General features: G+C 41.3%; 1 protein-coding gene across 1 annotated transcript; it reads right to left on the bottom strand.

Moving 5' to 3' along the window:
• Window positions 1-8,883: 8,883 nt before the first annotated feature.
• Window positions 8,884-22,250, bottom strand: LOC100487575. Its single transcript, XM_002940606.5, has 4 exons — window positions 21,691-22,250; window positions 17,286-17,625; window positions 14,520-14,707; window positions 8,884-12,074 (listed from the first exon to the last, which is right to left on the bottom strand). Exons 2-4 carry the CDS (start codon window positions 17,608-17,610, stop codon window positions 11,958-11,960), a joined length of 630 nt encoding a protein of 209 aa, XP_002940652.1. The 5' UTR covers window positions 17,611-17,625; window positions 21,691-22,250; the 3' UTR covers window positions 8,884-11,957.
• Between the last annotated feature and the right edge of the window lie 1,355 nt (window positions 22,251-23,605).

Here is a 23,605-nt window from a genome sequence, read left to right as displayed (position 1 = left end):
TCTGGAGGATTACGATGATGAGACTGCTATTAGTGCCCTGTCCTATTACATTAGTATACCATAAGCATGGTTTCTTGATTCTAAACATGGTACTGCCATTACAAAATCCCTGATAGACTTGCACAGTCATTTGCTTTGGTACTAGGAGAGACAGAGCTAGAACTATATCCATGCCATTAAGGGCTCTGGTACACGGGGAGATTAGTTGCCCGTGGCAAAACTCCCTGCTCGCGAGTCTTTTTCGGCGATTTGCGCGAAATCGCGCCGCCGCGTCTGCCATCCCGCCGGCGACTTACATGTTCGCCGGTGGGATGACAGGGGGAAGGCAACTCGGGGAGATTAGTCGCCCGCGAGCAGGGAGTTTTGCCGCGGGCGACTAATCTCCCCATGTACCAGAGCCCTAAGGCTGAGCTATTATCACTGTCCAATCTGATCTGAATCACAAGCTGTCAGCACTTCTGTTCATAAAAGGGAGGTACCAAATACAAGTTTTTTGGACTTCATCAAAACAAAACAAAAAAAAGTTGCATACAGATTTCCAGATGTTTAAAGGACATGTAAACCCTGCCCTCACAAATCAGTGATCAGCCTCAAAAATCCAAAAATAGGAAAAAAAAGCTCCAGCAGATTAACTGCAAAACATTTATTATGGGTAGTGGTAACACGACATGTTTCGGGTTAATACCCTTTATCAAGTGTACAAAGACCATAACCATGTGATCTCATTTAAAGCCAAATTGACCTATGACCCACCAAGCACACAGCATTTCAGGAAACATTCTTAAAGTGATAGTATAATAAGTTAACAAGTTAAACATAAGTGAAGGGTCATTATATAATATACCTTGTGTAAAAAATGCTATAGTTAAATATGGTAATGTTTCATTATACATTAACATTAAAGTGATAGTGCAGCAATTAGCATAAATAATGCCACAATGTGCATAGATTTGTTTGGGTTTGTTAAAATAGCATAAAAGATAATAATTTATAAGATAATCAAAAACAAGTGCAAAGTGAATAAAGCATACAGTCCAAATACTAAGTCCGTAAGTGTTGATCCAATGTCCTTGGAAATCCATTAAAAACAGTTCCATAAAAGAGGAAGGGAGGTCCAGTTGAACCGAATCCACAAGAAACACTCCTGGGGGCCACTGCACGTTTACACGTGTCTAACCACACCAATGATAGAAAAATGCCCATACAGGGCCTATCCAGGGTAATGTAATCCTTTATATATTGAAATTGCCTATACATGTTTAAATGCAACATTTTCAAATCATTTACGTAAAAATTATTGTTACAAAATGGATACAATAAGCTGCAAAATATGCAAAAAGTTACTAATGAAGTATTACTTTTAACAGGCCGGCCTTATTATATATCTCTATCTCCTGTAATAGGTGACTCACCCATACCAATTTTTTTTTATTTTTATACAGCAGGGAATCTGTGTTTCGCAACGACTAGCAGGCTAACTTTATTCACCTGAAAAATAGAGTGGACAATACATAATTGAACCTACAGGAAACAGAGTAAACTATATTGTTCATTCATACCTCTGGGCATGACACAGTCTAGGCGCCTTATCCACCTAGCCTCTCTTTGTAATAGCAGCTTCTTCCAATCCCCACCTCTTACAGGTTTTTGTACCACCTCCAACACTTTCCATTTTAACTGACAGGCACTGTGCTTATTATCAATAAAGTGCCGTGACACAGATGTATCCGTGTAAGAATCCTTCTTAAAATTCCGAATATAGTTCTTATGCTCTTTTATACGTGTATTAACCGGACGGAAGGTTTTTCCCACGTATAGCATTCCGCACGGGCACTTTAATACATATATCACAAACTTGCTCTTACAAGTGGCATATGCTTTTAAAGGGATTTCCACTCCACTTAGTGGATGGTGTATGTTAGACCCCTTAATAATGGAACTGCAGCAATTGCATTCCATACATGGAAAAGTGCCTATCTTAGGTTTGCCTTCAAACAATGTCTTTGTACTAAATGATTGTGTTGGACATAAAATGTCCTTAAGAGACGAACCTCTTTTATACGCAAACCTAGGAAGCTTGCTGAATAAACTGCCATGTTTTGTATCTGATTGTAATATGGGCCAGTACTTTCTAATCACATTTTCTTCCAGCATCCCCTTAATCACTTAGGATTCCTTCTCCTCCTCAGACCCCTCCCTTAGGAATTTACTTTGGCTATTGGCTACTGAGCATGCTTATCTCTTCTCAACTCGGGTTACACCTTCCATTCTAGCAGCCAGTGAAGAGGTGGCAATACTGGTTTCCATAGAAACTCAGCTCTAGTTGTGCATTTTGCTGAAGACACCTGTTTTTTCTCCTAACCTCCTGTTCAGAGTTTAGCTAAACCATTACAGTTCTCAATCCAAGCAGATCTTTTTTTTTATCAAAGTAAGTTCTCTCTGTGTAAGCCTGCATTCTTCATTGCACAAATTTTACAGCGCACATGTGCTGTTTGCAAATGTAAATGTCACTGATGATGTCAGAGGGAAAATGGGTGCCAGGAAAGCTGCTGTTTGTTTAAGAAAAATGTGATGGCACTGGTGACCAGAAGGGATATATGCAATACAAATGATGCAGTGTGAGTGGGGGAGATGTGCCCAACTTATATACATGGTAGGAAGATGTAGGGTTTACATGTCCTTTAAGGTCACATGCCTTTGAGGGTTTAGATTCAGTTTGGATAAACACAATTTGGCAGAACGTAAATTCTGGAAGAAGGACTAGGGTTTGACCAAATCCCTAGCTGAATTTTGCGTTCAGTGCATCCCTAATTAATTAATCTGATTTCCATGCAAAGAGGGTTTCAAACTTCTTTTGCTCAAGTTTTACTCAAATGCAATACATTTAGACAGGCCCTCTAGACCACTACATTGCTATTCAAACAAAAGTATGGTGTATCTGTGGGGGAGATTAAATATATGTGTGTGTATATATATATATATATATATATATACACACATACATACATACATATACATACGTAGACAGAGAGCTTATAGATACTGTAAATGATAGATCTAGAGTCCAAAGTAAAAAATGCTCCAAGAAGATGTTATAGAGTGTGCTGCTGTTTTAAAAGTGAGAGACCTGGCACAGTGTTGCTTTGCAGTGCCCAAGTCAGAAGCCTAATCTCTTTACACATAGTTTTAGCCAATATAGCAAGCTTACATTTTTTTAAGCTGAAGTAGACTGTTCAAAGCTTATTGGTTGCTATTGGCAACTGCACTTGGGCAATTTAGCACCAGTAAAACTCCTGGTGGACCTCTTGCTTTTAATTTTTGGCCTATTTCATTGTCATTCCGTATTTCTGTATGGGAACCAACAGGCAACATAGACTGAAGCAGATAGAATCAGCCCCTGTCATATTTTTTCATCATGTTACCTTATTTGTCCTCTTTTTAAAGTGAAGCAGAATATAAAGTAGTTATTGCCATTTTAGTTTGCTTAACTACCTAGACACTATTTTCAGTAAATGTATGCCCTCTCCAGTGGCACAGCAGGTAACTCCCCTCAGTGTGCCTACAGAATTCCCACCAAACACATATACAGTGTATATTCAAGGACCCGTGAGTAATTTCTTTGCTCAACTTTAGCACATGAAAACAGGAATTTGAGTCTGAGAAAGCAAATGTTCACATAATATAAACTCTCTTAGTCATAGCCAGGAATGACTGGCTTCTTAGCAAAAAAACACTGATGTTGTGTGGTAAAGCAGTGTTATCTTTTGCTTATAAATCATCACAGGAGTCGAGGAGTATTTTTAAAGACTAAAGGACTCATTTACCACTGCCCCAAGCACAAGAGCATTTCAGTGGTTTAAAATTGAACCTCTTTGCTTATATGATGCACAGTTTAAAAAAATCTTCAACCCGTGAAGACCCTAGCCCACCCTCACCCACCCTCACCCACCCTCACCAACCCAAAGCCAACAATTCATATACCTATGTCTGAGCCAGGGAGTGAGAGGGTGCATGAATGTTTTTAAATCATCACAGCATCACAGTGAAGGTTGCAGGGGCCGGCGTTAAGTCAGGCCAGCCATCTGCATTAGGCAATGAGTTGGCCTGAACCCCTCCAACATGCAGGTCCTGCTCCAACCCATGCATCCCTACTTAGGGTAGGGTCCCACAAGGCAGATTGTTAGTATAAGCGCAGGCTAACTATCCACCCGCACCTTTGAAAAATCTTCTAATTCTGCCTGTACCCATAAGCATTGAATTTGCCCAAGGCACACTCAGCCGATCTCTATTAACAAACACGAAACTTTGCATTTTTTGGCAGATATGGGTTGAGTGCGCCTGGCAGAGCCATAGTTCTGGGTATAGTCACAACTAGAAGATTTTTCAAGTCTGCAGGTGCTTATGCACAGGCTGACAATCCACCTTGTGGGGCCTTAACTTTAGGGCCCATCCACCTAGCAATTACAAGGCTGCACTTGCCACCTTCCACCAGATTAAAGAGTACTATATTTAAATTGCAAGAAACCCTAGTTAATTTAGCAACAGTGGGCAAATTTACACCTGGGCAGTGAACAATACACACCAATCAGAGATTGGCTTTTAGGCTAGCTGTAAGTAGAACAATGATAGCAAAAATCTGATAATCTGCTGTGAATTACTGCCCAGGTGCAAATTAGCCCTGTGTTGAAAAATTAACTCCATGTGCTCTGGGGGAGCCCGGGTTACTGTTCCCAGGCAAACTTAAGGCCCCCATACATGGGCCGATTTTTTACTATCAAACGACCGATATCGACCGATATCGTATAGTTGATGGTGTGCGAACGATCGTCGGCCCACTAATCGACCCGACATTATCGTCCCCAAAATCGATCGGCCAGGTTTGAAAATTTTAGTCGTTTAACGATAAAATCTGCCAGTTGGTGTGAGTGTCAGACATTTGTCTTCGAACGATTGTTCTCTGCGCATGTCAAGATTGCCAGCAGCGGAAGTCAACGAACATAAATAAATACCGCTTCCGCCACGACATTGGATCGTACGTATTTTACGATAATGATACGATGAAATCTTTTGCAAATTATCGTTGCCCGTGGATGGCATATCGTATGGAAACCCGATTGCCATACGATCATTTGTCGATATAATCGTTCGTCGCACAACGAGTGAAATCGCCTCGTGTATGGGGACCTTTAGTGCCTTTTGTGTACATATGGGGGTTAGAAAGCTAATAGGTATAAGACATATACCCCCCATATGTAATAAAAGGCACTAAGTTTGCCCAGTATCAGTAACACATAACAACCAATAAGATGTTTGTATTCAAACAGGTGACCAGAAATTCCACCTGCTGATTGGTTGCTATGGTTTACTGTTCCTGGGCTCCTGTCATTGATGGTCAGCGGGTAATCTGATTGGTTGCGCCCCATGCGTACGTGTAATGTCAGTATGGCGCAACCTTATAAAAGGGAGGATGCAGTGGGGAGCCGGAGGACGCAGGGGAGCAAGAAGCAGAGGGGAGCGGGCCATAGTATGATGACACTGGGGGAGAACCACCTAAGTGGCTAGCAATGTTTTAGAAGGTCCCTGCCCTGGCACCAATGCAAACCTTAACCCATGGCCACCAATGTTTTAGGGGGGGGCATGATTTCTGATGTTCATGGTTGTGGATGTACATAAGCCTGGTGTCTTGACCTACCACCTGGACAGGTGATGCTTTGTTTTATCCTGAAACCCACTTTCTAATTGGGTAAACATGCAGGCGCATTGGGTCTCTGACTGACAGCTAAAGGAAAATAAATACACATTCAATACTTAGTACCAAATGAAGATATGATGTCCTTTTAAAAGAAGTACTGTTCTGTTCAAATAAATTCAATTGTCAGTATTGGTTAATGTGACCCTAACAGCTCTTTACTGTGTTTAGTTTCATCATATTGTTACAAGATTAAATCAAGATTACACGGAAAAACTGAAGCTTAAAACCTGGTTTATTCATTAGCTTCATGGTTTCCAAGCTGGTTTGAGCTTCAGAAATGCACCCACGCAATAAGACTTAAAGGACATGTAAAGCCTACATTTGCCTACAATGTATATCAGTTGGGCACATCTCCCCCACCCAAATGGCACCATTTGTACTGCATATATCCCCTCCGTTTGCCAGCCCCATCACATTTTCCTAAAGCAAATAGCAGCTTTCACCCGGTGGCCATTTTTACTCTGACACATAATCAGTTACATTTAAATCTGCAAACAGCACACACACAGACCCTTATTCAGCATACATTTAATCAAGAATACAGGCTCACACAGGCACAAATGTCTTTGATAAAAGTTCTGCTTTGTTTGAACTGAGCTCAGGAGAGTTGGTTGGGAGAAAAAAATTGAAGCAAACAGCTAGAGTTGAGTTTCTATGGGAACCAGCAATGCCATCTCTTCACTGGCTGCTAGACTGGGGGGGCGTGTTTAGTAATCTGAGCTTAGAACAACTGAGCATGCCCACAAGCCAACAGCCAAAGCAAATTCCTGAGGGAGGGGGCGAGTGGGTTACAGGAGGAGAAGCAAGTGATTAAGGAGATCTTGCAGCTTTACTATTACCTCTGGACATCCAGTGTGGCAGGTACTGAAAGATTTCAAAGAGGCTGTTCACTGATTAAATTTTTGTTTGTGGGGTTTACATGTCCTTTAATAGCTCTATGCAGGCCCGGACTAGAATTTGAAATAGGTCCTGGTATTTCAAGTACAAAGAGGCCCAAACAGCACCCCCATCTGCCCACTAAATAGTGACTCTCTATGGCATCATACAGAAGCTCCTCTGGCATTTGTCAGAATCCACAGATTGCAAGTCTGGGCCTGGTGCCATGCTAACTGCAGAAAAAAGGGTTGCAACAATTGACCATCAGTTGATTAGGGCACCACCCACTCCGTTTGATGGTGGAGAGGCTGTAGACCCAGAGGAGAGCAGTGGGAGATAGGACACCATACTTGCATATGATAGGCAAGTTTTAAGTGAGCTCTTTGTTTAAAAAGATGAAAATCATGTCTTTAAAGTGTAAAGAATTTGATAAAGTGGGTCACTTTAAATCAGGGGTCCCCAACTTTTTTTACCCATGAGCAACATTTACATATAAAAAAGTTGGGGAACAATGCAAGCATTAAAAAAAAAGTTCCTAGGGGGTGAAAATAAAGGCTGTGACTATTTGGTAGCCCCATTTGGACTGGCAGACTATAGGACGCTCTATTTCACAGTATACATTTGTCTTTATGCTTCCAAAACTTGCCTTCAAGTCAGAAACTCAAAAATAAGCATCTGCTTTGAGGCCACTGGGAGCAACAAGGTAAAATACAGGTTTTATAGGTGTTCTCTTTTAAACAGATGACATAGTAGCAATCCTGAAGAGGGTAGCAGCAATGCAACACCATGGGAACATGGAACAAATCATTAGTGGTGGCAGCACTAATGCCTCTTAGGTCTCCCAGGTATGTGGGATATTAACATCTGCTTAAAATACCATTTAGTGCACAGACTTAGTTTTTAGGTAAAAGAATAAAAGCAATGTATTTAAAATCTGCTATGACTTTAATCTTGTATTTGTGACCTTTAAGAATTGGAGCTGATCCAGCTGGGTCAAAGCGCAGTGATCTAAGATGTGACTTCCTGGGTCAGTGAGGACATCAACAGTGTGACTGGAGGATGGGGACAATGTGTTATGCTATATTACATGTGCAGTAATCAGAGGAACAATAGGGACTTGGAAATAAGAGGGCATCTCAGTACACATATCCTGCGGGATTCACAGGACAGCTGCACAGGCGTAATTAGAAATAACCACAGTGCTGATTGCTTCTTACTGACGTGAGTAAAGGTCCCACTATGTGGTTATTTCCAGGATAGAATATGGACTGTAATGTTGCACAGCAGTCACCATACCAATGCAAACTGACATGTATACCGTCTGATAGTCATGTCCAGTCAGTGTACTTTCACAGTTGCACCATGAATTAGGGGCTGTAACCTCCGAACACAGTACAACATAGGTACTGGTCCACCCACTCAGAAAAAGACAAGAACTGATCCCTTGCTATATAGTATAATGCAAAGACTGTACTACACAAGGCCTGACCTGCACCTATATTGTGCATTACAGAGTGTAATAATACAGTTCCTGGTTTCTCCACACTGTACCTACAGGTTCTGATCTCTGCTCATACTGTACAACAATGATCCCCAACCAGTGGTTTGTGAGCAACATGTTGCCCCCCATCCCCTTGGACGTTGCTCCCAGTAGCCTTAAAGCAGGTGTTTATTTTTGAATTATTGGCTTGGAGACAAGTTTTGGTTGCATAAAAACCAGCTCCCCAACTCTTTTACATTTGATTGTGGCTCAAGGGTAAAAAAAAATATTAGGGATCCCTGCTTTACTACTAATATCAATTCTCATATCACCTTATTTGTTCCTTTTGTAACAGGACCACTTGCACTGGTTGAGCTTTGCAAGGCAGTGCTATTCATTGACACAAAGCATTCGATAGAGGCAAATTATTTATCTTCTACAAGTAAAGGAAATATAATTAGCACTTATCACAGTGTTTGGGGTGTGGGATAAAACAGAAGTATCTGGAGGAAACCACAGAGAAACAAATAACTTTCCATGTAGTGTTAACCTCTGATGCACCGTGCCACCTATACAGAATATTTATGAAAACCAATAGTGGAAACCAATGTAAATCTTCCCTGAGCAACTTAACTGTTTTAATTATACATTATCCAGAATGCTTTGGACCTGGGGTCTTCTAGATAAGTCTACAGTAAATGGTTTTGTCATTTGGAGCCATACCACAGGAAAAGCACAGTGAAAAAAAGAATGAAACTGCAGATTAATGCAAAGATAAGCTTGAATCCAAATTTTTATTGAAAAGAAATACAAAATCCATGTACAAAAAGAATGTGATCACAAATGTACAGAAAAAAATTCAGATGTCTACATTACACAGATGTACAGTATTTACACACTGAATTAGCCCACATCTTAGAGAGCCAACTTCGCTTCTCACAACTCCTTTGCAGAAGTATAAACAACTTTAAAGAGAGAAGCAGAGATTTGCTTTTTTCTGACAAAAAAACTGAAATGTTGAACCCTTGCCTACATCTCTGTAGTAGGAAATACCTGCTTGTGCCCACAACATTGGGGGTCCTTAGTGGACAGTGTATGGCTAATGAAGAAGTTGCTGATCAACAAGTGCAATCATCCTTTGGAAGCCAGTGGCCGCTGTCAAGCTCAGCAGCAGGGGCATGTGGGTTGGCCTGCTTTAGCTTTTAGGTAAAAGGAATAAGTACCACACATCATTTAAACCATTACTGAGGGTATTTTGTGGCCAAACGTTTTAAAACAGAATTGCTGTGGGCTGCATCAAAACATATATTTTTCTTTTTTTAATTAACAAAAATGACAGTTTTGCCGAGGACAAAAATCTTGTTTTCTTCCAAGGTTTCAAAAAAACAAAACAAAAAAGGCTTTGAAACATATTTGTTCACTTTAGGGCTAGAAGAGACATCAAGCTTTAAATGACATTTCATATTGGGAAAGGTATTTTTACACCTTAGTAAAAGTGCACAGGTTTGCAACCTTCCCTCTCTTTTTTCCATCAGAGGTCTGAGAACGGTTGCATTAAATTATACAGCCCCTTCCAGAAGATAAGAGGGGAGATGCTAAAAGTGAAATACTGCAGAAATGAAGAGCATTTGGGGGAAGCCATAATACATGCTCTGACAGGCAATAGTTCCACAGGACTTTATCCAAGAAAGCAGGAGGAGAATCAGGAACCCACTAAATTGGCCATTAATTCATTTTTTCATAGTAAAAAAAAAAAATCTGCCTCTGCTATCACTCTATCTAGGTCCTATTAATGGGGAAGAATATAAAATATCAGTCTTTTAAGATGGACATCCACATTTTTTACAATTAAAGGGGGTGCTCTGGCTCATTCAGTTCTGGCCTCAAGGAAACGGTTTAAGTCATAGCTACAATACAGACAAATTTAGCAAAAGTTATCAATTCTTAGAAATGTTTTTAATCCGTGGTTTATACTCAGTCACAGTCCAATGAATCTTTTAGGGATTGTAGGAAGCTATGTTTTCTATATACTGTTTGATCCAACATCATGTTACACAGCAGGCTGGCTAGAAATTACTCAAAACGTTCCCCAGCTGCCAAAACACAAAGAGTTTAACAAAGTTTTCAAGTTATATTAAGGACATATGAATACAGCAAAAGTTTGTTATTTTTTTTTTTTAAATATTTACATTTATTTGATTGTCTTCCTTTTATATATTTGTATGTTGTATGTTTCAGTGGTAGATGATACATCACCATTGCTAGGCTACCTACTTCTTTCACCTAGCAGGTTTCCTTGAGTGTCTGAACAGAACAGGCCAGGCCAAAGAAAAGTACCAGTTTTTGGGAGTATAACATATAGTAAAGTGTTTCCACTTTACCAGCAAATAAAAAGTTAATTGTATCGAAGGTGGCACCTAAAATAAATCTGAAAGTCACTCTTAAAGGTAAATTAAGTATTACTATAAAGGTACAAATGGACATATTTCTTTGGTTGTTAACAGCCCAGTAGGGGGAAGAAGAGGACATCAATTTTGCCCAATAATGGGGAAACAGAAAAAAAAAAAAAACTAGGGAACCACCCAGCCAATGGCCACTTGTCATTAAGGTAAAACCACTTAACTAGAAAAAGCAAAAATCCCCAAAACATTTGATTTTAATTTATAATGCCAATAAAATATATATTTATACATATTTATAAATAAAAATATTTAATATTGTAAATTCACAGAAAATTAACCATCTGTAATGTTTTGTTTTCAAATATTCTCCCTACCCACCCCCACACAACAAAAACTCATAGACCTTCTTGAGGACCAGAGCATAGCGACAATGTTGTTAAGCAGAGGTGTGACGATCCAGTTGGAGGCCAACCTTTATGGAACGGAAGTGCTTTTTTTAGGAACAGGATTGCAGGCCATCATAGGTTTATCCAGTAGAAGTGTTTTAAGGGGATGCTAGCACACAAACATGCTGAAGTTTTGTACATAAATGGGAACTGTAGCTTGGTAAATCAACCTAAAAACCAGCATGCAAATAGGGCTCTACAACACAGAGCCCACTTCTTTATGGCTTGTATGGGTTTCAGGAAACTGGCATGGACGGCAATTTGATATGGCTCAGAAATATGCCAAATCCAGCCATAGAAATGTCTGCACCACCTGTGGGGGTGTCACGGCTCTTGGATTAAGGACACTGGCAAAATCTTACATATATATATATATAATACACTCAGAAGGTCCTTTGTTTACCTTGAGATAATCCAGTACCCTAAATGAAGGACAGCAACATAGCTGCTCCTACCAACAGTTTCTTTGTTTGCTACAGAAATGCGAACCATATTTGTAGGACTTGTGCTCTCCCCCAACTACAGAAGTTGTGCCAGTATCTTCCCTCATATTAACCCGTATTTAAATCACTTCAACAAGTAAAAAGGGACACGGCAATTCACTTAACAAGTAAATGCCATTTGTCATAACAGTCTGCAATAGCTGCATAATGTCTTAGTAACAGGTTTGATCTCCCTCCAAAAGATGGAAAAATAAGGCGGTCATCAAATCCAGTGTCCCAGCTAATAACACGACCTGGCTTGCAATGTCCATCCGTATAGCTAACTGCGTTCTCACAGCAACGGAAGAGTCATGCCAAGAGACTCTCCAATTCTTCTAACAAGTTGGGGTCCACATGGCGTTGAAAATTCACCCAATAACTCTTAAGGCCCTCAGCTGCTCTAAGGCTCCTGCCAGCAGAAGCCCAATTAAAAGTAGAAGAGAAGCAGACAAGGGCATCTTCAGAAAAACACACCCGTTTCTCTTTCCTCTGTGAACACGGTACCAGCTGCCTACCATCTCAGTGCTGTGGTAAAATGTCTACTAGTGGATTGTATAAAGCAGCGAGGATTTCAGAAATGAATTGAGTTAGATGCCATCGCAGAGGTCCCCACCAGTTCCGTTCTCCACCAACTCTCTATGAAAAATAAACAAGAATAAAAACATTCAGATGACACAAAGATAATTTGAAGATGCTGAAAAACTGCAAATATTGTGCACTTTATTTTATTTAGTATAAAACCACCATTACCGGAAAAAAAAGCTTTATGTACCTTCTACCCTTTTTAATTAATTTAAATGCCTTAGAAGCAGCTATCACTTCATGTCCCTCTAGCTATAAATATATACAGTGACTACATGCATCTATTCTGCCACTAATAAAAATAAGTTTAAAAAAAGCACAAGTGGGAAGAAATGCAACAACTGTAATTGATACCAAACTTTGTTGCCATTTGTCCTGTTTTACATTGACAGACTTTTACATTATATTATACTGACTTTTCTTAGAAACAACAACCAGTTGCATTAAAGGGTAAAGAGCTGTTCTGTATCGCTCAGATAAGCAGGTCAGATAAAACTTACCAAATCAAGTATACTATCAAATGTAGAATAGTGATATTGTAACCAGGGATAGTTGAACACAGCTTTTGCAAAAAATACATAGAGATACTAATAGAGAAGTTGAGCAGGCTGGTGGTGTGCATGTTTACACACTGCTGCACTGTGGGAGTCATGCTTAGTAGCAGTGAATGGGTTACCACAAAACCACCTAGCGTTCAGCTTGTTCTACTGTCTGGAGGGAGGAGAGTGAATAGGGAAGTAAAGGCAGAAATGACATAGATGGTGGTGGTGGGAGATTGGGCGGGAGAAGAACTGAAGAGAGATAGACAGGGTAGGAGGAGTAAAGCTAAGGGCAGGTGACACGTGAGCTGCTGGGCTGAGTCACAGTTTATAAATAGTAACCAGTATATAAGGAGGAAGAGTTTGGCTGGGGCAGCACAGAACTGTGCGGGACATTCTGCTGAACAAATGCTAAAGACAAACAACAAGCCGATATATGTTCTGCCCTGACACACTGCTGCTTTGTATGACATATGTCCATGCTTACATACATGAGATTAAGGGACATTCTGTTAATTCTGCAAACGTGTGTCTTCAACAACCACACGGCTTTGGTTATGCACAAGTTTACAGGAAACTTTTTAAAAAGCAATTTAATTGAAAATATTATTATAACAATGATTATTAAGTCTGCTTTGCAGCACTGGGATTCTAAATTTGAATCCAGCCAGGCCACAATCTGAATTTAATTTGTATGTTCTCCCAGTGTTCTGGCCCTACTGTGTGCGAATGGGATAGAAGCCTTAGATTTGTAACATCCACTGGGTCAGGGAATGATGCAAATGAAGTCTCATCTCTGTAAAGTGCCACGTAAACAAGCTGGTATATAATAACAGGGATTGCAATCCAGTGCATTTTACATAGAAATCTAGATGTGTATTCTCAAATTAATACATTTTAAATCAAATCTCTGGGTTGTGATCAAGAAATTAGCATGTTTCCTACCCTGTTCCTTATCCTTGGGTCACAAGATGTTGCTGGACTGCCACTCCCATATCCTCAAGATAAAAGTTTTTAAGCATGCTGGATGTTGTAGTTCAGCAACATCTAGCGAGTCAAAGTTATGAACAAGGCTTCTCCAATTACAAAAAAAATATTAAAAGCAAAACACAGGGAATCATAGGGAAGGTCTGTTAGGGCTCTGGCACACGGGGGAGATTAGTCGCCCGCGATAAAACTCCCTGTTCGCGGGCGACTAATCTCCCCGAGTTGCCTACCCCTGCCATCCCACCGGCGAACATGTAAGTCGCCGGCGGGATGGCAGACGCGGCGGGGCGATTTCCGGAAATCGCCGAAAAAGACTTGCGAGTCTTTTTCGGCGATTTGGGAGTTGAATCAGGCATGTATAAGGGCTCTGGCACACGGGGGAGATTAGTCGCCCGCGATTAACTCCCTGTTCGCGGGCTAATCTCCCCCGTGTGCCAGAGCCCATGCCTGATTCAACTCCCTAAGTATAGAAACAGCTGTAATCAGGTTTTGTCACGGTTTGTCAATGGTTCCAGATAAAATCTGATTTGCCGGCTGACACCACACAAAGAGAAAACAATCTGCTGAATTGCAGCATGAAATTACACAAACATATACACCTGTAATATGTTTTATAACTAATTTCCCTCTCTGCTTGGTGGTGTGGTGTTTGTGGCCACTACCTTTTAGCCTTATTTATTCAAGAGATGCAACATAACAAAAGTATGAGGGAGTCTTAACGTGTCGACTACACTGCAGCTCTAACATAAGGCATAATTAGCTTTATCAGTTTTAGGCCAAATAATGGATTTGTCAGCATGGCTTTGCCAAAAGACAAGTTTAGGCACTGCATTCCTTGGAAATGTTTCCCATTAAAGTATATGAATAGCCCCCAATATGCGCATGTTTACATCTTGTTCCCTAATATAGGCAGGGCTGCATTTCAGCATAAAGACACTATTTTATGCCCTCGCTTGCATCATTAGTTGCTTACCCTCTGCATATACAGCTCATTCATCTGATCCCCAATCCGGCGCAGCCGCAACGCAATCTCTCGTTCTATGTCTTCTTCGCCTGCCAAAAGAATTGCTCCACCTTGAATATCCCCTACAAAATCTTCCTGGTCCAGAATACGGACATTATCTTCCATCCCTGAGTTCTCACTTACCGAATGCGTGAGACCTAATGATCAAAAAACAGCATCAAAGATTATTACAGAGATAAAGATTATTTATGACTTGATATTTACTTATACAATGTGGATATATTCTGATGCACATTACAGTGATTATACATGAAACCATGCCTCAGTGGGGCCTAAAATCAAAGGTCCCTATTACATTGACTTTCGTCAATTTGAAAAGGAGCCGATTAACCTTCCAGAATGTTGTAGGAGTGTGGGAGGAAAAACAACAAGACACACGGACATAATATAAACTCTTTGCATACAGTGTCCTAGCAGGAGTGTAATCTTAGATTCCAACACACAAAGGCAGCAATGCCAACCACAGCATCACTGTGCTGGCCACATAACTTGTATATTAAAACTGCAGCTTCCTGTTGTGTAATTTAGCTTTTGCTGTACTAGGTAGTGTTAGCGTTTCTCTCCCTATCCCCCACTCTTGCCCTAGACAATGGTAATATATATTTTTAAAGCAGATAGCTCATATTGCATAATATATTTCTGCAAATTTAGATTTTAACCCAATAAGATTTCACATTTCCTGGCCTTTTTAGGGCTGGATTTTTCCAATATATGTTTATAAGATACCAATCATTTGCTTGAGGGATATAGGTGCCCTAAATTTATTTTGTGTAAATGGGCAGATATAGAGGTTTTTTAAAAGGAAAGCTAAGCAGAGATCAGAATGTTAGAAAGTGCCTTCTGAGACCAAGAAAGGATTCTGGCCCAACTCCCAAGAGACACAGTGGGAGAGACAGCTTCATAAACAGGAAGAGAGCAGAACAATTCCCAAAGCACGTGCACACAAAGAAACATTTCTACTGACTCTGTGCACAGGAAAAAGATGTGTAAAGCCTGGGAATTCCTGTACATACAAAGAGATCTTTATAGTCCGTTAGAGGACAAGACAACACTCTGCGCCTCTGCAGTTATTATAGAATGACGTATGACAGTTACATTGATGTGTCGACCTATATTTACATTAAGCATTTAGAGAGAAGGAGAAGTGCTGAGAAGGAAACTGTAAGTCAGAGTATAACTGGCAATACATGCCCAGATTTGATCATACACCTGGCATTGGCATGCATGCCTGCTGGCAGGTCAGTTAAAACAGACAATACTTCATGGTGCACCAGCATATGAAGATATGAGAGATCCTCTATTCCGGGTAGTAATGACTGTACAACTATTCTATAGGCTTGCAGTTTAACCAGTATGAAATGCACAGCTTATTTGTACCAGGATAGTAGAACCCCCTCTTGTCTTAAAATGGGCTTCCTTGTATTTATTTTGTTTAATAAAGGAAGCAGAGGTGATAGGCATGTCACAACATGAATTTCTGCTAACCACAAAGCACAAACTGTATGTACATTAAATTACTGAAGCCCAAACATTCTAACTGCAGCATTTTCTCTTCCCTTTGTTATACATATTTTATATACATAATGGACACTATTCCCACTTGCCTTTTCAATTTGGGCCTCTGCAATGTAGGTTTAAATACCATCACTATACTAGCCACTACCACACCTTCTGGGACACTGCTCCTTGTATGTGCATCTATGTAGTATTCAGAAACATTTGTTAGTCATTAAATAGCTGATTATGAGAGCACAGTTATTATACTGTTAACTTAAGTAAAAACTAAATAAACAAAGAAAACGAACTGCTAATAAGGCATAGGATATATATTTAATGTGGGTGGAGTGCACCTGCTTCAAAAAAAAAGGTTGCACCCCTGACTGTAGTACACCTGCAGAAATGTATCTGCACCAAGGTGCATGGCATATAAAAGTAGATGTGTAACAAACACACTAAGGGGCATATTTATGCTGTGTAAAAAAATGGCGTCAAAATTTGGCAAATTCGGCATAAAATCGCCATAATTTTTTTACTCATATTTTCTTCGAGTTTTTCTTTTCTGCTGGAACTTACGTAACATAATGCTGTAAAATCTGGCATTCAGATGGCAAACTTCTTCATTTTGTTTTACACCATTTTTTTGGCAAATTTCATTTTACACAGCATAATAAAAAGGCCTCTTATGGTCATTAACCTGCCTGCAAACCAAAAAGTCTAAAGGAAACCCCAAAATTCCCCTTTAGGAGTGGACCTGGAATGATGTAAGGCAGTAGAAATTACCACTGAGCCACTGGGCTTTGCTGTGGCTTATTGTGTGTGCAGTGCATTCATCCTCTGCTTGTTTGAATTTTAGCTTATAAGTGGGAACCGCTATCTAGACTGCCTTTTTTCAGGTAAAACTAAAATATAGCTATACTAGTTATAGCTGCAATTTATAGAGAATGTTGATTCCAATGCAAGCTATGTAGCAGTTACAATTATCAAATAATATAAACATGTTATGTGAATCACTTCCCCCACCCTTGCACTTCTTGTCTTCATTTTCAGCACTTAATCCCTTTCTTTTAGCATACACTTTTCTGTGATCATACAGAATTGATTTCAGTCTGTGTGCTACTATGCAAAAGAAAGTATAGACATACACAGGTAAACAATTTACATTACAGCACAGCAGGGTACAGTTTAGCATTAGCAGAGATAAATAGCAATGCTTACTGAGAGCTGTGCTTTCTCCTGTATTATAGCATCCAGAAAAGTGGCAGTGGTTATTTCCACATGGTGCAGAAGAAGGTCCAGACTGTTCACAGTTGCTCTCTGCCCCAAGGCTGATCTGGCAGTGGTTAATCTGGCAAGAGTGGCACATCTGGCAGAAGGATGGCTGAGAGTGGTTTGTGGTAGATGGGTGGCTTGAGGGAAGGCTTTGTTCACAGATTCTACCACAGGGGGTTTCAGCAACACCAGCAGGAAAAGCGTGGCTCGTCTCAACCTGAATATTTCCTACAGGCTCAGAGGGCTTCCCGTCATTCAGAGGTCTGGCCATTGCTGGATAGGTTTTCTAATTTCAAAAAATATAAATATTAGTATTTTGTACCTAAAAGCAAGAAAAAAACAACAGGTTTCTCCAATGACTATAATGTACTACCTGCAGTAAAATAATATAATAAGGAAACTATAACGGGTAGTCCATGAATGCTTATAGGAAGGAATATTTTATACATCTCTTGCTCCCACAACCCCTTCCTCATTGATTACTCCAGCCCAAATGATGGAATCATCATGACAGGATTAACAGAGGGCTTATAGTGCATCGTATGATCCTGTGAATACATGGCAATGTTGGCTATTGTGTCATGTATGCTCATTTGCATAATGCCGATTCCTAGAGCTCATTGCAGATTTATAAAGCAGTGTCCACAGGAGGGCAGCACAGTTCACATGAGCCCACTGTTTGTAAACAAACAGCAGAGACTACACTGAGTAAATCCTTATATGACCCAGCATGCGTCTTGGTGCGCTGCACTTAAGGAACGAAGACAAGGACTTGCTTAATAAACAGACTACCCAAGGATCTCCCATCTCCCAGACACACAGGTGCAGACACAAACAAAATCTAAGGAATGGATGTCACCTTATACAATCCCTTCTAAACACTCAGCACCTTCCAAACCACCTTCCGATCAAATGTATTTTTTCCAAATATAAAAAATACAAAGAACAGACAGGGCTACATTACAGCACTTAAGGGTAAAGACACACAGAGCTACTAGTAGCAGCTACTTTTTCACAGCTCCTAATCTCCAGAAAATACCCTGCCATAGACAATACTGAGAAATGTCTCTGCTAAAACACAAGTAGAAACAGTTCATCAGTAAATGATCAGCATTGTCTATTTTAGTAGCCGTGACAAGTAGCTGCTACTAGTAACTCTGTGTGTCTTCACCCTAAAGGTTTTTTTTCCTGGATCTGAGTTTATTGTCGCTTACTATACCCTAATATATAGAAAGTGCAGAAGCTGAATAACTTAACCCTTTTATGCCACCCTGCCCAATACTCCATCAGATTACAACTGCCCAGATTCAGGATTTTAAAGCTCTTCAACAGGGTAACAAAAGAGGATCTTTATCATAAAGTTAATTGTAATCACTCTGCAGTAGCTTTTATCCAAAATAAATTGTATGAATAGGTTCCCTATGCCAATTCACTTATCAGTCTGTAAGCCCTACTTACTTCATCTGATAGGGTACATTACCAATGCCTTTCCATCATTTTTGGTCTACATAAAATAAAAAATAGCCGAGGGGGTGAAATTTGTAGTCGAAAAGTTGCTGAAATGCTTCCTGTGCCATTTGCCTCGAGCCCTCAGAGCCGGGCAGTGTGATCTAGCAGCTCGTTGTGAGCTCAGATTGACACTATGCCATTTTATTTGAAGCTTATGAGAAAGTTTCCCCAATGTATTAGCTTCCCTTTTGTTTCCTACACGAAGTTCTTATTTTAAAAGGGCTAATTTAATCGGATCTCTGTCAATGCCAGATGTTATAATGCGCATTCATTTCTAATCTGCTTTATCCTTTATGTAGAATCAAACACAGTACATCCAGCTGTCGCACGGCAGATTCCCGTAGTCATAGAGAAATGCGCTGAGTATTCCTTCCCTAATCACCAGAAACCCTTTCCGATCGGTTTCCTATTCTCTGTCATAATAAAACAGCTGCTGGCAAAGCCAATCCAGCTCCCACTCACTCTATGCCAGCCTATCTGCATGGCACTTAACCATCATGCTACCTGCAGCTTCTATCTGCACTCTAGCAGCTGGGCAAACATCTAGTGCCCTGTCACCATAACCAACATGATAACTACATTCTATCAGTGGACAATACATGCCAGCACCTGGGCAAAACTCCAACTCCTCTGGCTACAGTATGTTACCTACCTATCCTAATACCTGCTTTCTCTTCCTCCCCTCTAGTTGCTGGGCAAAACTCCAGCTCCCCTTCAATGTTTAGCAGTCCATCTGCACGGCACCTAACCATCATTCCTTAACTGCATTCTGTTACCTGCACATTGCATACCAGCAGCAGGGTAAAAAATTCTGCACAACAGTCCATCTCTGTATGGCACCTTACCAGCATGCAACTTGCAATTTCTACCTGCACCTTTACATACCAGTAGCTGGCAAACAGACATTCACACTTTCTGCCACCCCACCTTCATTATGCGATCATTGAGTACATGTGCAGGATAACTTACCACACAATATATAAAATACAATCTGCAAAGCAAATCTCATCTTGCCAATCTTTTTAGCCCCAGTTAATGTGTCATATATTGCACCAGCCTGGCAGCGACAATTCTGCACAGTACCTACAAATACCTTGCAGCTCTCACTGTGCATAACAACTGAACGATAGTCTATTGGCATTGCTCTTAAGCTGTTCTATAGGACACACTGAGAAACAACAACTTCTCTCTCTTTAGCAGCATATGTGCAAAAAACCTACTGAGCCCCCATTTACATGCTTCATCCATCTGCTATACTTTGTTACTAAGTCCATGTTACCAGCCCAGTAAATTCCCCTCATTATAAAGCCAAATGTTTATGGGCTGTTGGATATATCCAATGCAGCTTCTTTCTGAAAGCCAACACAAGTACAACAGCCAATCAGACTGGCTCTTGTCTACTCATGATCCTAAATCCATGCAGTGCAAATTGGCTTTTAGGTTAACCCCACCCAGCTCGCTCTCTCTATATAGAGCATTACATTTGTGTATGGCACTGCCGGTACTTGCCCTTAATCTGTCTAGTGGCCCCTCGGTAAATCATGGCAAGCTCTCATCTTGTCTCTCCTGCAGCCCCCATACCAGCTAAGGTGCATCTGCAGTGTCTGGGTGCAGTGCCACAGCCTAGTTATCACCCCCCAACTTTCATATCCCATACAATCATGCTGAGCTGCTGAGACAAATTTGCAGGGCAGTTTGTAAACTTGCCAGACACGATGCAGCTCCCTTGCTTCCTTACTAGCTGGTTTAGGATACTGAGCAGTGTTGTCTGTCCCTATACTAAATGCTTATACAAACATGGCAAACATACCCAGCCTTCCATTGTGTTGCTAGTAATGCCATCCTGCTCAAGGCTAGATCCGTGCATGGGCTGGGACATTCACTTGCACCTTCAACAAAGCTTTAGGTGCGCAGGGGAAACCCCTAGCAGACAAGCCCATATCCCTAGCGCTACATGTCTGGATTTAGTAGTCGCAGGGAAATAGGCAGGGGCTGGCAGCGCTATCGCATGTGCCGTACTAACCCACACTGACACCGGCTCCCACACAATCCCACGCACCCCTAACTGAGCAGTGAACCCCCAAACCCCAATAAAAGGCAGTGTGTGCAACTTGCCCTGCCAGAGAGCTGTCCTCAAATGACCAAAACAAGCCCCCCCTCCCCCGCTCCCTCCATGTGTACGGGCTTGTCAGTAAACAATCGCTCGGCGATCTATCGCTCTCAGCCCGGCTCCCAGCTCAGCAGCATGGCCACAAGCCTAGTGGAACCCTGCGAGCCATGAGCCATAGGAACGGGCTGGCCGGCCGGCAAATGCATAACCACATTATAAGTCAACAAAACAACGATCTACAAGCTCTGACACACCAGCCCTTTGTAAACTACAACTCCCAGCATCCTCTGCCAGCTTTGGGTGAACCGGAGTACAGCAAAATGCCTCATTGAGAAAAAGGCTTTGTCCCTTGTTATAAAGCTCAATTCCCTAATTAAAAACCATAAAGGGCACCCCAAGTCCATATATTTATATATATAAAGAACCCTGTGAAGCAAACTAAAGGCATCACACAGAACACCTGGTCGCAGCATAAGTTTGCAGCTTTGTCCCATTACAGTTCACTAATCGGCAAACTAAAGCCCCATGGGCAGCAGTGCCCAGTGCCAGTATAGAGCAGTGCCCAGTGCCAGTATAGAGCAGTGCCCAGTGCCAGTATAGAGCAGTGCCCAGTGCCAGTATAGAGCAGTGCCCAGTGCCAGTATAGAGCAGTGCCCAGTGCCAGTATAGAGCAGTGCCCCGCCATCCCACACCCCGCTAACTCTTTCCCACTCACTCCTGCCCCGGACTTACCTCGCTCACAGCGCAGCACAACACGTCGGCATGTAAACACAGCGATCCCCAAAGCTATCACATTAACAGAGAGATTGCACGGAACCCCGTAATCCACAAGTGCAAAGGAAAGTCCTGAGAGAGCAGCCAGCTAAGGAATAAGAACGTGTGTCCCGGTCACAGCGGCGTGTGCATCCGTGTATGTGTGTCCAAGCGTGCACTCAGCCGACAAGAACATTGGCAATTGTAACTGGAGACCAGCGCAGTCAGCAGCCAACTTGAACAAAACCACGCCTGACGGCTAAAACACGCCCCCGCCTAATGACACGCCTACTTGCGTTATGTCATTCACTCCGACTCTCCGCCCCTTTCTCAACTTGACATGTTGGGACATGCTTAGATTAAGTGCATAATCAGCTGAGAGGGACTGGTACGCGGGCTGCGGGACTGCTATGTGCCTCAGAGAGCCGAACGCTGCAGTCTTGTACAAAAGTAACCTAATGGCCGTGCGTATTAGGCAACCAGCCCAGCAGTAGGTGTTAGGCAGCCAGGCAGAAAATGGTTTTCTATCGCCAATGGGCAAATGCCTTTCTGCTGGGAGAGCTATAAACATTGGAACCCTGAAACTAGGCTGGGATAGATCTTCCCATCTCCTGTTTCCTGACTGGCTCTCTAGCAGGGTGGGAGTGTTTAGAGGTCTGGTCACTAGGTAAATATAGGCTTTGTCTGTTCCTTCATTCTGTGTTAAAAAAAAGGCAAAGCCGCCGAAGCACACTTACATATAAACAACTGCGCACACAGATACAGTACAACTGCACCGAATTCATTCCTTTTGGTGGTACAGCTTTGACTGGCAATCAAGTTATGTTCATTTTAAGCAGCTCAGCTATTTATGAAAATTCAAGTTGCCCTACAGAGATAAAGTCCGATTTTGTTGAGAAAAGCAGAGGAACATAAATAACAGCCAAAGCTGCCAAAAGAATTTAACAAAACAGTGGGTCAGGAATACATTTTAATGCTAGTGGCCACTTCTTGCTATGCTGTAGGTTGAGCGGGTTGTTCTACAAATTGGTGATTTACCTATACTGCCAAATTGAACTAATGTGACCTGGTTGCCTTGCTCTGGGTAAGTCCATACCCATTGGGCGAGGGGTCAGGTGCTTCCGTGCACAATAATCTTCATTATAAAGGATGCACTGAATCCACAATTTTTGCTTATCACCAACAACACTAAAACGATTCATCCAAATTCCAAACCACATGCCAACAACTGCATATTCAAATGAGCACAATTACACAAAAAATGTTTAGCACAAAAGAAAAAATCACCTAATTCTTTTCTAAAATGACTAAAAAGCTCACATGGTATTTAGGGTTTGTATTTGGATTAGCATGCAAAAAAAGATAAAAATTCAGATTCAGACAAATCCTGAACTGATTCTGGAATTCGGTGCATCCCTAATTTAGTCATCCTAAAATTGACTGACTAAAATGGCAAGCACATTGCATTACAGATATCAGACAGAAGAAAATGTTGCATCTGTGTTTGTCTGTTGCAGCCAACTAATGTGCTGCATCTACATGTACCTGTACAAATACATCTACCTGCACATCATAAGGTGATTCTTCATTCAGCACTACACACTACAACCCAATGGTTAATTAAATATGGTCCAAGGAGAAGAAACATCCTTTATCCTAAGGATTTCCCCAAAAACACTTTCCTGCCACACTTGAGCCTCACTGTTGCCTGCCCTGAAAAGTTTCTGGGCAACTGGTTCCAGGCCAGGACTAGAAGATGCCAGAGGGACTGCTGTAAGATGCTATAGTCACTATTTAATGAGTCTGTGGGGAGCTATTTGGAATTCTGTGTACTTGAAATGCCAAGACCTATTCTGACTTTTAGTCTGCCCCTGTCTGCAGGTAATACTGCAAA

This window comes from Xenopus tropicalis, chromosome 8, assembly GCF_000004195.4.
Source record: "Xenopus tropicalis strain Nigerian chromosome 8, UCB_Xtro_10.0, whole genome shotgun sequence".
NCBI lineage: Eukaryota > Metazoa > Chordata > Amphibia > Anura > Pipidae > Xenopus > Xenopus tropicalis.
The sequence above is the reverse complement of the archived record's forward strand: the minus strand, read 5'-3'. Positions and strand labels throughout refer to the sequence as shown.

What these genes read in the sequence shown, in the direction of transcription:
- LOC100487575 (XM_002940606.5), bottom strand. Translation starts at nt 17,610, where the DNA reads ATGGCCAGACCTCTGAATGACGGGAAGCCCTCTGAGCCTGTAGGAAAT. An exon ending in AGGAGAAAGCACAGCTCTCA is followed by an intron (nt 14,708 to 17,285) that starts GTAAGCATTGCT and finishes TTTGATCATTAG; the next exon opens with GTCTCACGCATTCGGTAAGT. An exon ending in ATGAGCTGTATATGCAGAGG is followed by an intron (nt 12,075 to 14,519) that starts GTAAGCAACTAA and finishes TATTTTTCATAG; the next exon opens with AGAGTTGGTGGAGAACGGAA.